We start from the raw sequence: 12,660 nt of genomic DNA on the forward strand, positions 1-12,660 counted from the left end.
CTGATTGTCATCACAGTCTGTTGCTACAATGGAACATGAAACCACTGTTCCTCCTTTCCACTCACCCAGGAAGTGGATAACTATCACCAGGAGTCATGTTTGGCCAAACCACAAGCAGGTCTGGCCTCTTGTTTCCACCTCCCGCCATTCCAATGAGACCTGTATTCTTGGTGGCCGAGCCCTTAAGTTCTTCCTGGACCTCTCTAGCTCTCCCCTTTCTTTCGGACACTCCTATGAAGCCATGCCTTAGCCCATTGCCTTCATGGTGTCTCTTTTTGCAGCTCATGGTCATCTTTTGGAATGACATAGAACCCAAGAGCAGAGTCACAGGCCACTTGACCCATCCAGTCTGTTCTGCAATTGAGGTTTTTTTCCCCCTTTCAACATCTGCTTTCACCCCCTTACCTTTAACACCCTTTCGACCCAGAACCTCACAACCTCTGCTTTAAATCTACTCAATGACCTGGCCACCATGGCCGTCTGTGCAACAGGTTCCACTGATGTATCATCCTCTGGCTGATAAAGCTTCTCCTCATCTTGATTCCAAAGGGACGTCCTTTTATTCCAAGGCAATACCCTCTGGCCCTCGACTCTCTCACTACTACACCTGGGCTTCTGTGTCTACCCTATGTACCAGAGGGCACTTTACAGACACGTTAATCTACCAACCCACACAATTTTGGGATATGGGAGGAGAGCAGAGCACCAGGGGAAGCATGCAAACTCCACACAGAGAGCACCAGAGGTCACAGTAGACATAAGGCAAAAGTTCTACTGGCTGTGCCACTGTGCTGACCCAAAGTGGGCGAAGCTCTTTTTGCTGCATTAAAGGTAACGTATAAATGGAATTGCAGAGTACACAAGAGAGCTGGAGAAACTCAGCAGGTCACTCAGCATCCTGAGGTAAAAAGCAACCATATTTGTGACTGGAGTCTTTCATCGGGAATCTGGAAAAACAGGTGGGTGCCTAAGATGGGGGGGAGGGGATGGGGAGAAGGGAGGAAAAGGGGTGCACAAGCTGCCAGGTAAGAAAGGGATACAGATGGGAAGGGAGAAGAGATTGAGGTGTTAAGAAAGGAAAGGGGAGGAAAAGAGAGAGACTGGGGATGGGGGGGTTATTGGAGAGTGGAGGTCGATGTTAGTCCATCTGGTTGGAGAAAGCCCAAACTGAATATAAGGTGTTGTTCCTGCGATTTCCAGTAGCCTTCATTTGGCAGTACATGAGGCAGTGGACAGCCGTGGCATTGGTGTATGGAATTAAAATGGTTGGCCATTGGGAGGTCTTTGCTGTTGCAGCGGACAGAGCGAAGATGCTCAAGGAAATTATTTCCCATTCTGTGTCCAGTCTCTCCGACATGGAGGAAGTGGCATCAGGAGCACCCTAAGCAGGAAATAACCCTATTGATTCACAAGTGAAGTTTTGCTTCAGTTGGAAGAACAAGTTTGGGGACCTGAACGGTGGTGAGGGAGGTGGTGTGGGTGGAAGTGTAGCACTTTTTGCAGTCACAAAGATAGGTACCAGGAGGTGATTGATGGGAATGGATCAGTGGACGAGGGAATCACTGAGGGACTGATCTCCGTGGAAAGCAGATAGGGGTGTCTGATGGTGGGATCATATTGTAGGTAGCAGAAATTGTGGAGAATCCGTTGGATGAGGAGGCTGGTGGGATGGTAGGTGAGGCCAAGGGGAACCCTGTCCTTGCAACAGTTGGATGCAGGGGGAAGGGACCAGGGCAGATGTGAGGGGAAACAGAGGAGATGCAGGCTAGGGCTGAGTTAATGGCAGAGAGGGGAAAACCATGTTTTTTGAAGGAGCCATTCTCAGATGTCCTGGACTGGGCAAAGGGGACATGGGAACTCAACCTGGAGCCATGCCCATCTGTGTACCAGACGGGGAGAGCTCCAGATCTGTGGGCAGAGAGGACACAGAATAACTTGGACTTGACAGTGAGGCAGCAGGTGGAAGGCAGCACTGGGACAGGTCCAGTGTGCTATTTTAATAGGAAAAATGAAGAGAGGCAATATAGAGAGCACTGAACTAATATGGGTGCAAGTAGAAAGTGATACATACGTAGTTCAAAGAAAACAGCAGATTGTTGTAAAAATGGTTAAAATTATAAAAAGGATTCTGGCCCTTATAAATATGGCTAATGTTAAAGAGAACATCAGGGGGGAACATCTGAAGTCATAGAGCGGTGGGAGTGTGGTGAATATGGGCTTGATTTTGACATTTAAGAAAAGTTTGGATAGGTACATGGAGGGGAGGGGTATGGAGGAATATGGTTCATGTGCAGGACCATGGGACAAGGTAGAATCATATTTCAAAAAGACTAGATGGGTTGAAAGACCTGTGTCCCTGATCTTTCGTTCTATGGTTCTAAACTTTATAAAACACTGGTTCGGCCGCAAGTTTAATATTTTGGATGCACTGCTGGGTATGGGAATTGAAGAAAGATGCCAAGGCTTTAGGGAAGGTGCAGAAATGAATGCTGGGATGCGGAACTCCATGGGTGGCACAGAAACACTGGAGTTGTCCTCCTCAGAACTGGGAAGGATGTGTGGGAATTAAGTCAAAGTGTTTAAAATTGTGCAGCAGGTAGATGGAGTAAATGGAGAATAACTCTTCCTATTGGAGGAGGAGCGGAGATCCTGACTGTAGCGATCGTCGAAAGAACCAAATGCGAACTGAGGGTTTTGTTTTAACATGGGAGTGGTTAGCATCAGAAATAATGGCCTAGTGTTGAGCATCAAACGGGATGTGGATATTCGTCTGAAGGAAGGGTTTGCAGAGTTTGGGAAGATTGGGGAGATGACGAACTGGATTGTTCTCATATACAGTCAGAATAGAAGTAATGGACTTATTGTAACCAATAAACCCAATCAGAGGTTTTGAATCCAGGCCCTGCGCTCTGCCTAATCAGAGGGCGTTACCATCTGCAGGGATATGGTGAGTGGAACCATTACATGTTCCTATTGCAAGTTAATTTACACTTATGGTTTGTTTGTGTGGTTTACGTACCTGTGTGTCTGCAGCAAGCAGGAATTTCAGTGTATTGTACATATAATGATAAACTCTCAGCTCACATTCAGGGAAACGAACAGGCCTTTCAGGCCTTTGTTTATAGAGTAAAACACCGAAATATTGGAGGAACTCAGCTGGTCTTTTCAGCATCTATAGGAGACAAAGATATATTGCTGATGTTTCAGGCCTGAGCCCTTCTTCAAGGTGTGATAGTACAGATCTATCACCAATGTATATAGTGTATATAGTTACAGTATCTAGACTGTGCTTACAGCGATTGGCTGAGAGCTAAGCCACGCCTACTGTCTGGGCCTTAAAGGGTTGTGTCCCTAGCCAGGTCGGATCATTCCGGACTGGTCGGCCCCCTGTGAAGAGCTCCTGTCTTTTGCTAATAAAAGCCTTGGTTTGGATCAACAAGTCTTTGATTCTTTCGACGAGCTCTACACAAGGAAATATAGGAAAAGGCAGAAACAGGATATATCAGAGAGTCTCCGAAGTCAAACAAAGGGGAGGAATCCAGACCAACAAAAGGTGTTAATTGGATGTGATAAGCGACTGGGTGGAATTTATCATGTCTGTGTGAAAGGAGACAGGGAATGGAGAGACAACATGGGGAGCAGGGGATGGGTTTTAACCAAAGTCAGAGAAGTTGATCTGGTTGTAGGGTTGAATACAATATTTGATAGCTCAGTTATAAACGTATAATCTAAAGCAGGATGTCATTTAGCTGAATATGTGCATCAGTTTTCTGAAGGACAGAACTTTTAACTGATACCACACTAATAAAACCTTCGTGCCCCTGTAAAGTCTCAAGGCTGTCATCATTTTCTCCCTGTCTTATACTCGCAGAATTAGAGCGCACAATTTTCAGCTTTCTAATTTAACTTGATAACAATCTTTTGGCTCTGTGGCTCAATCATTTCACACTGTGGATCTGCTCCTTCCCCAGACTGCTGTCAGAGATGGATGGAGGGGTGGGATACAATTACTGCTTCTTATCACTGATTTACATTGTTTTCTTCATAGTTCAGTGCCTGCAGAATGCAATGCATTCTTGGTATAGATCCAAAATAGATTTTAACATAATGCAAAAAGTGATTAAAATGAGGTAATATATTAAATATTGTTGTGTGATGTGATCATAGTGACAACCATTGCATTTTTTTACATGGTTTTTACTCTGAGTATGGTTCTTTAGCTGAACAAATAATAATCAAAGTTTTTACACAAGGCCGCTTCCCTCTCCTCCAACTTCTGGTTCGAAGAACACTGAAGTTCTGTCTGTTCCAGTGTGGTTGAAATTCCACTGTGTTTTTTCGCTCTGCACCATGGGTTTTCCAAACTATGGTGGCACATGATCGAACCCAGCCTGCCTGTGTTACACTTGATTGAGATCCTCTGCCAGCACCGACCGGCCTCTCCTCATCCAACTCATTGCCCAGCGATGGGAACGATGTCATTAAGCTGGAGAGGGTGCAGAAAAAGAGGATGCACCTGGGATTGGAGAATTTGACTCATCAGGAGAGACTGAATAGGTGAAGGTTTTTCCTCTCTAGAGCATAGGAGCCTGAGGGAGAACCCTATCGAGGTTAATGAAATCATGAGGAGTGTAGGTGAGGTGAATAGTCAGTGTTTCTCCCCAGGGTAGGGGATCTAATACTGGAGGGCATAGATTTAAGGTGAGAGGGGAAAGATATAAAATGAACTTGAATGATAATTTTTTTCATCCAGATGATGGGTATGTAGAACGAACTGTCAGAGAAAATGCTGGAGGCAGGTACATTTATAACATTAAAAAGATATATACACAGTACATAGATAGGAAAGGTTAGAAGAATATAGGCCCAATGCAGCCAAATGGAGGATCAGAGGAGGTTCACAAGGATGATTCCAGGAATGAAAGGGTTATCATATGAGAAGCGTTTGACATCTCTTGGAATATAGGAGAATGAGAGGGGGAGGGAGAGTCTAGGACAAGGGGGCACAACTTCAGGATTGAAGGGCAACTGCTTAGAATAGAGATGGGGAGGAATCTCTTTAGCAAGAGGGTGGTAAATCTATGGAATTTGTAGCCACAGGCAGTTGTGGAGATCAGGTCATTGGATGTATTTAAGACAGATATTAATGGTTCTTGATTAGCCAGGGCATCAAAGATTATGGGGAGAAGGCTGGGCAGTGGGACTGAGTGGGAAAATGGATCAGCTCATGATTAAATAGCAGGGCAGATGTAATGGGCTGAATAGCCTATTTCTGCTCCTATGCCTTATGGGCTTAACTCATCTTAGCCAGCATGGACGAGTTGGAGCAAAATACTTGATTCTGAGCTGTACAATTCTGTCAATACAATTATTTCCACCCTTTTGCTCCAAGTCAAACCGGTACTTGCGTGTGTGCGACACCAATTACTCAGAATGAGACATACCTTTTCCTGCCCTGTACAAACAGGAAGACACTCTGCCTTTGAGTCTGCCCTGCCCCTCAGGTGATCAACCTCCCTTCTATTGGCCTCTTTCACATCCATAGCTCTTTGCCCAAGAAAGATGCATCAGCCTCAACAACTTCCATGGACATTCTGTGAAAAGAGGTGTCACCCTGAAGGATCCACTTCCAATTCTTCTGAACTTGCCCACATGAAATAGTTGCTCAGGGTGAACAGGCTTCACCATCATCTATCCTTCTCAGAATTCAAGCCTGGTCTCCGTAACATCCTCAGACTTAACTATTGGAGCTGCAGTGTCATTCTGATCAGGCTGCTCTGACTTCTCCATACCCAATTGTTCTTTCCTGCAGTTTGCTGCCCAGTCATTGTGCTCCCAGACCTTCACACAATTTCACTCGAGGAATGTGCTGCCAACGGCGGTGATGGAGGCAGGTACAATGTGATCTTTTAAGAGACAATTAGATAGGTACATGGAATGGAGAAAAATTGTGGGTTATACAGTAGGGAAATTCTAGGCAGTTGTTAGAGTAGGTTATTAACTCATGTGGGCTGATGGGTCTGTACTGTGGTGTTCTGGAGATTTCTATGTTTGGAACGTTTCAACTTTGAGGCTCCTTTCTCAGGCCTGATTCCAGAATTGCCCTTCTTCAACACAATTTCTTTTCCTGAATGTTAGGTTGAAGTAGCAAGGAGATGAACATCTGGAGAAACTTCACACTTGGTTCTCACATGTATCGAAGATGTGAAAGACTGGCCTCGACCTGACTCACAACAGTCAACCCTCCATATGTCAAGGTTGACCCTCGGTGGGAGACAACCTCCCCCCACAGGTGTCTTGTTCACCAAAGGGAACAAAGAGCCATTAACTGATGCCACATGCTTGAAGCTGGACAGTGATCAGCTGAGACAGGCAACCTTCACACCTCCCATCATTGCGAATGATTCGGATCAACAGTAGGGTGGTCTCCACATCAGGGAAGGCAATAGGACAATGCAACCTGCAATCATCTTTGTATAAAAATCTCCCAACTCATCTTCTTCCATATTTAGCACCATAGAAGATTTTGGTTTAGCAAATGAAAAACTCAAAAGTAAACTCATTAACAAAGAAAACAAGGAGGTTCAATGGACAATACTTCCAAGCAGGAGTACTTCAGTATGCTTCAGGAAGCTTCCATTGTTGTACACGGTCCAGTGGAGACCTTGCACTGATTACCTGACAGGAAATCATTGTATGTAATGGCCACTTGTTGGAGGATTTGCAAACACGTCCACGTATGGATGTCTTTTGTCCGTGGGCACCATGTTTCCACTGGGACGGACGCAGGCGCTGGGATAGGTAACGTCAATACCACTCGGGTCACAGTTCTTCTCCCCCTAGGAAGGTGATCAAGGAAGGCAAAGAGACACAAAGAGATGAGATCAGCAGCATAACAGAGGCTAACTCACTAATGTTAAATTTCATAAGAACATCAGGAACAGGAGCAGGACAGGAGTCAGCCATCTGGCCCATCGAGCCTGCTCTGCCATTCAATAAGATTATGACTGATCTGGCCGTGGACTCAGTTCCACCTAGCTGCCTTTTTCCCCAGAAACCTTAATTCCCCTTAAAGGTGAGCGCTATGTTTCTTCGTACCAGAGACAGGATTTGGGTGGTAGGGGGGGATCAGAGTGGGAGGCTTTAAAAGTGAGTGCAAAGGTGAGTGCTGAGCTCAGCTAATTAAATGTAAAGTAAAAAGAAGGGAAGCTCGTGGAGCGACCACTGTGAGAGTGGCCCAGTGTATGAGTAGAACTTGCAAATTTCGGCAAGCAGAGGCTTCACAAGGAACTAGGTAAGACCCTAACACTAATTACCTAGTGGGCTAGTATTTGAGATAAAACAAGCTTACTGGCAATATAGCAATTAAATAAAAGCTATGAAATTACACCACAATTAATAAAGTAGGGATGCTATAGCTGCTGGTGAACTCTGTTGTGGTTCCAGATGATCACATCGGCAGCAAGTACTAGGTGCACAAGGAACTCAGGCCCAAAGCTGATGGCCTGGAAACTGAGCCTCAAACTTTGCAATAGATCAGGGTCTGGGAGAGGTAACCTCGCCACTGTGTTTCAGAAGGCAGTCACGCCTAATGGATGAACTGCTTCAAATTTGGTCTGTAGTCAGAGGAAAGAGGGTCTGCCTGCTAGTGAGGGAGGCAGAATGACCCAAGATGTCGAGCTGGAGGAGCTTCAACCCTTCATCTCATCCAATAGATTGGAGATTCTTGGTCCCTGTGCAGATGAGAGTGGGGGTCGGTGGCTGGGGGTGGGGGTGGGTGACCTGGCCATGGTTCAAGGAGCTGTTCAAGAGGTGGGGAGAGGAGAAATGTGGTGGTAAGTCAGGGGAACTGACACTAATCTCTATAGTGAGGATCGGGAGTCCTGAAAACTGTGCTGCCTTCCATGTTCGGGACACCTCACCTAACCTGCAGACGAATTTGGAGTGGGAGACGAAAGATCCAATTGTCGTGGCCCATGTGGGTAAGGCATTGGTCAGACTATATTTGGAGTATTGCTGGAATTGGAGAAAGTCTTGACAAAATGATCACAGGGAAGAGAGGGTAACATATGAGGAGGGTCTGGGATGGTACTCACCGGAGTTTAGAAGGACGAGGGTGGAGGATCTCAACAAAATGTTGAATATTTAAAGGGCTGGATACAGTGGACGTAGAGAAGATGTTTCCAGTAGTGGTAGAGTCTGGGACTAGTGTGTACAGCCTCAAAATAAAATGTCATCCCTTTTAGAACAGAAATGAGGAGAAATTTCTTCAGTCTGTCGCTATGGAGGTCAAGTCATTGAGTTTATTTCAAAAAAGGTTGCTGGTTTCCTGATCAATACGGGTGTCAAAAGTTATGGAGAGAATGGGGATAAAAGGAAAAATACATCAGCTATGATTTGAATGATGGAGAAGACTTGATGGGCTGAATGGCATAATTCTGCTCTTACATGTTATGGTCTTAATCTTCAAAAATCCATTTCACTTTAACACATTCAATGAAGCAGCTTTGCTGTTCTATTTGGCAGAGAATTCCACAGATTCACTACTCTCTGCTAGAAGCAGTTCCTCCTCATCTCTGTCCTAAATCTACTCCCATGAACCTTATCCTCTAGTTCTAGTCTCAGCTGCCAGTGGAAACAACCTTCCTGCTTCCATCTTATCTATTCCTTTCAGAATTTTATCAGCTTCGATAAGAACCACCCCTCATTTTTCTAAACTCCAGTGAGTTCAGCCGCAGGCATCTCAATCTCTGTCAAACTAACCCCTTCATTTCCAGAATCAGCCTGGTAAACCTCCTCTGGACTGCCTCCAAAGCTAGTATATCTTGAAAAAGGAGGCCAGAAATGCACACAGTACTTGAGATGTGGCCTCTCCAGTACCCTGTACAATTGCAGTAGAACTGCCCTGCTCTTCAAAGCAATCCCTCAGCTAGAAATGTTTTATGCCCCAGTACAGGTCAGCAGGACAGGAGAGCCTCTTCCCAAACCCAGGCTCTGCAAACCACCTAATGTTTGGACTGCTCAATCAGCCAGACCTTAGATAGACACATGCTCACATGGAGACTGAATCTTGACACAACCAGACGGGCAAAATTACAGATCAAAGTCAATGCGATGAATGAGTTTCTGAGGCAGAATACAACACTCGTGTAATAGTTGATTCCTTGTAGAAGTTGACCCCCTTTTTCGGCCCAAAAATAACATATTTTCCATAAATACCATGTAAAAGTTAACCCCCCCCCCCCATTGTTGGTCCCAACCACTCGCCCATCTGAGCTGCCAATGCTCCGAACCACCCTGCCCATCCAAGCTCTCGGTGCCCCAACTGCCAGCCATCCGACCTCCTGATACACGAATCGCAAACCCTCACCTTCGATGCCCACCCACCAGAGCTCCCAACACCACGATTGCCTGCCCACCAGAGCTCCTGGTGCCCCGACTATGGATCCTTGCCTCGTCTGCCGCCCATCTGAGCTCCCAACTCCTCGAATGTGGACTTACCACCTGGTTCCAGCCATCTGAACTCTTACCGTCTTGAACGAAGCAAGTAGTTACTGCAGTCAAAAGTGATATCCATGTAAAAGTAACCCCCTAAATTTCACCTGAAAAATTGGTCCCTAAAACATGACTATTACACGAGTATATATGGTACATATCTATATCTGATTATGTGCCTTCTATTGGGAAATGGTTTCTATTTCTGAAGTACCCAAATTATTTAAGTTAAACTGCTCGCAAAACAATCACCAGATATTTTGAGGGCATTCATTCATAAAAACATGAGTTTTAGAGCCCGTGAAAGATACGGCGCGAAATCAGGCCCTTGAGTACATTGAGTTCATGCTAACCTTCTACCATCCATCTAGACTGATCCCATTATATTCTACCCACATTCCCATCAACTCCCCCAGATACTACCAAAGTCCAATGCACGAGGGGCAATTCAAAGTGACAGATTAATCCACCAAACGTCACATTTTGGGATGTGGAAGGAAATCAAAAGTGGGTGGGAATGAGAAGAACAAACTCTAAGTGGACAGAGGAAGAGGTCAGGACTGAAGCTGGGTCTCTGGTGCTGTGAGGCAGTGACTGCACCCACTCTGCAGATCTTCATTCCCCTGTCACCTCTACACTGAGAAGCTGGGGCTGAGATTTCTTAACCAGCTGGTAGCCCAGAGTTTGCCACACCAGAGTGGAGGGCAGCTAAGGGAGGCTTGATAGAGGTCTACAAGATTATGAGAGGAATAGATAGGGTGGACAGCCAGCATCTGTTTCCCAGGGTAGGATCAGCAAACACCAGAGGATATGTGTACAAAGTTATGGGAGGGAAGTTTAGGGGAGTCATATGGGGTAAGTTTTTAATGCAGAGAGTTGTAGGTGCCTGGAAGGCCTTGCCAGGGATGATGGTGGAGGCTGGAACAGTAGGGGCATTTAAGAGACTCTTAGGCAGGCAAAATGATGAAAGAAAAACAGAAGGGTACAGGGTAGGGTGGGTTTAGTACTTTTTTTTAAGGAAAATATGGATCCGCACAACATTGAGGGCCGAAGGACCTGTACTGTGCTATAGTGTTCTTTGTTCTACGTTCTGATCACATCAGCACAGCAGACCTCCTCCCGTTGAAGTCATGGGTAAACCACAGTCGGTTTTATGTATGGCTCTTTTTTTTTGTCTAAATTCTAGATTTATTCTTAATGATCAACTAAATTTAAGGTGCTGGTTTCGTGTGGCAGGATTTGAACATCTGGATTACTTCTCAAGTAACATCAGCACTGCCGTTATACCCTGCAGTTTCTCTTTTTTTATGACAGATTTCCAACATCCATAATATTATGCCTGTCATTAACTTCATGGACATTAAGTTCATGTTGGCAGAATTCAGTGGGCAAGATCTGATGAAGTTCTCTGATGGGGGGGCCAGTATGTGAAGATTAGGCTGACAATCTTCTCCTGTGATGGTGGAACAGGATTGTCAAGTCAAGTCAAGTTCATTGTCATCCGACTGTACAAGTGCAACCTGACGAAATGCGTTCTCTGGTCCTCGGTGCAAAACACGCAGACACACAAGCCGACATAACACATACAGACAAACAATACATACGCAGGACAAAATATTTTATCTATAAATATTGTTTGGGACAATTGAGAGTTTCAGCGGGTTAGTGTGAGCAGATCCTTCGGTCGATCAGCATTCTCACTCCCCTTGGGAAGAAGCTGTTCCTCAGCCTGGTGGTGCTGGCTCTGATTCTCCTGTATCTCTTCCCTAATGGGAGCAGCTGAAAGATGCTATCTGCAGAGTGCAAGGGGTCCTCAATGATTTTGCATACCCTCTTCAGACAATGATCCCAGTAGATCACGTTGATGGGGGGGGGAGAGGGGGGGGTGAGGAAGACTCCAGCGATCTTCCCTGCCATTCTTGTGGATTGACCGCCAATGCATGTGAAGACCAGGGGTGACAACTAGGCTGATGAACTTATCCTGTGATAGTGGACCAGGGTGTGAAGGTGAGGACTATCCTTCAAGCCACAGAAACAAGCCTTCAGCCACCAGCTACCTGGCAGGCTTTAAGCACTCATGTACCCCACTTTTTATTCTCCTTCCCTCCCCCCCCCCCAGATTTATCCACGCACTAGGGATGATTTACAGTAGACAATTAACCTACCAATCATTGGAATGTTGGAGGAAACCGGGCCACCCGGGGAAAACCCACACCCCCATAGTGGGAACATGCAAACTCCACATAAAGAGCTCCAGAGGTTGAGATCGAACCTGATGAGGCAGTGACTCCATACACACCACTGTGTCACCATACTTTTCAGCCACTCCTCCACCCAACTGTCCACAGACATGAATGGAGACCCCCCCCCCACTCAGTCCGGGAGCAGCAGGAATGCTGTTCCTCAGCGGAGGCGAAGCTGGATGCTCTGTGCATGTGGTTCCATCAGGACTACTTCTGGACAGCTGAGCGTACTTGAACAGCGGGCATCTATTTCAGGCAACTTCTGATTGTACCGTTAAATAGGTGCAGAAACCAAGGTCTCACACAGGAACAGCACACTCACACTTTAATGATTTGATTCCTGTATATCCCGTCTCCCCATCTTCATCTCAGCATCACTGACCCAGAACTGAGCAGGTAGATCCCATCGACCTCTCAAACCAGCAGCAATGACAACTCGCTGAGTGATACTCCTTTGCCTAGTCAGGCTCGAAAAAGTCTGCAGAAGCTGGAGTTGATGAGCACGGATGAGCTGGAGAAACTCAGCAGGACGTGCAGCATCCGTAGGAAGTAATGGTTAACCAACATTTTGGGCCTGGGCCCTTCTTCAGGTGTACAAAGGAAAAACAGGCAGGTGCCTGACTAAAGGATGCAGGGGAGGGGGGGAATGTTGAGGAGGTGGAAGAGAGGAAAAGAGAAGGGGAGAAGCACGGGCAAACAGGGTGGAAGAGAAAAAAACTGAGAAGTGACGGGGGAAGGGCCAAAGGTAGGGGAGGGAAAAGAAAGGGGTTGTGGGGCTGGAGGAAAGGAGAAAGAGGGTTAAGGAACCAGACACATGGGAGGGGCATAATGAAAATTTGACACTGCGAGATGAGTATTGCGCTCATCAAAGTCCATCTTCGGTTAGAGATGAGGGTGGGTGAGGAGATAGGCAGGGCCTGTT

The 12,660-nt window shown here is 46.1% G+C and overlaps 1 protein-coding gene across 1 annotated transcript in view; it reads right to left on the bottom strand.

Moving 5' to 3' along the window:
- Nucleotides 1-6,415: 6,415 nt before the first annotated feature.
- The window catches only part of ahr1b (aryl hydrocarbon receptor 1b), a 139,461-nt gene continuing 133,216 nt past the window's right edge, over nt 6,416-12,660 (bottom strand). The window contains exon 11 of the mRNA XM_069934282.1: nt 6,416-6,839. Coding sequence (XP_069790383.1) covers nt 6,690-6,839 — 150 coding nt within the window. The 3' untranslated portion in view covers nt 6,416-6,689. The remainder of the gene's footprint in view (nt 6,840-12,660) is intronic.

The sequence above is a fragment of the Narcine bancroftii genome, chromosome 4 (assembly GCF_036971445.1).
Source record: "Narcine bancroftii isolate sNarBan1 chromosome 4, sNarBan1.hap1, whole genome shotgun sequence".
NCBI classification, from domain to species: Eukaryota; Metazoa; Chordata; class Chondrichthyes; order Torpediniformes; family Narcinidae; genus Narcine; species Narcine bancroftii.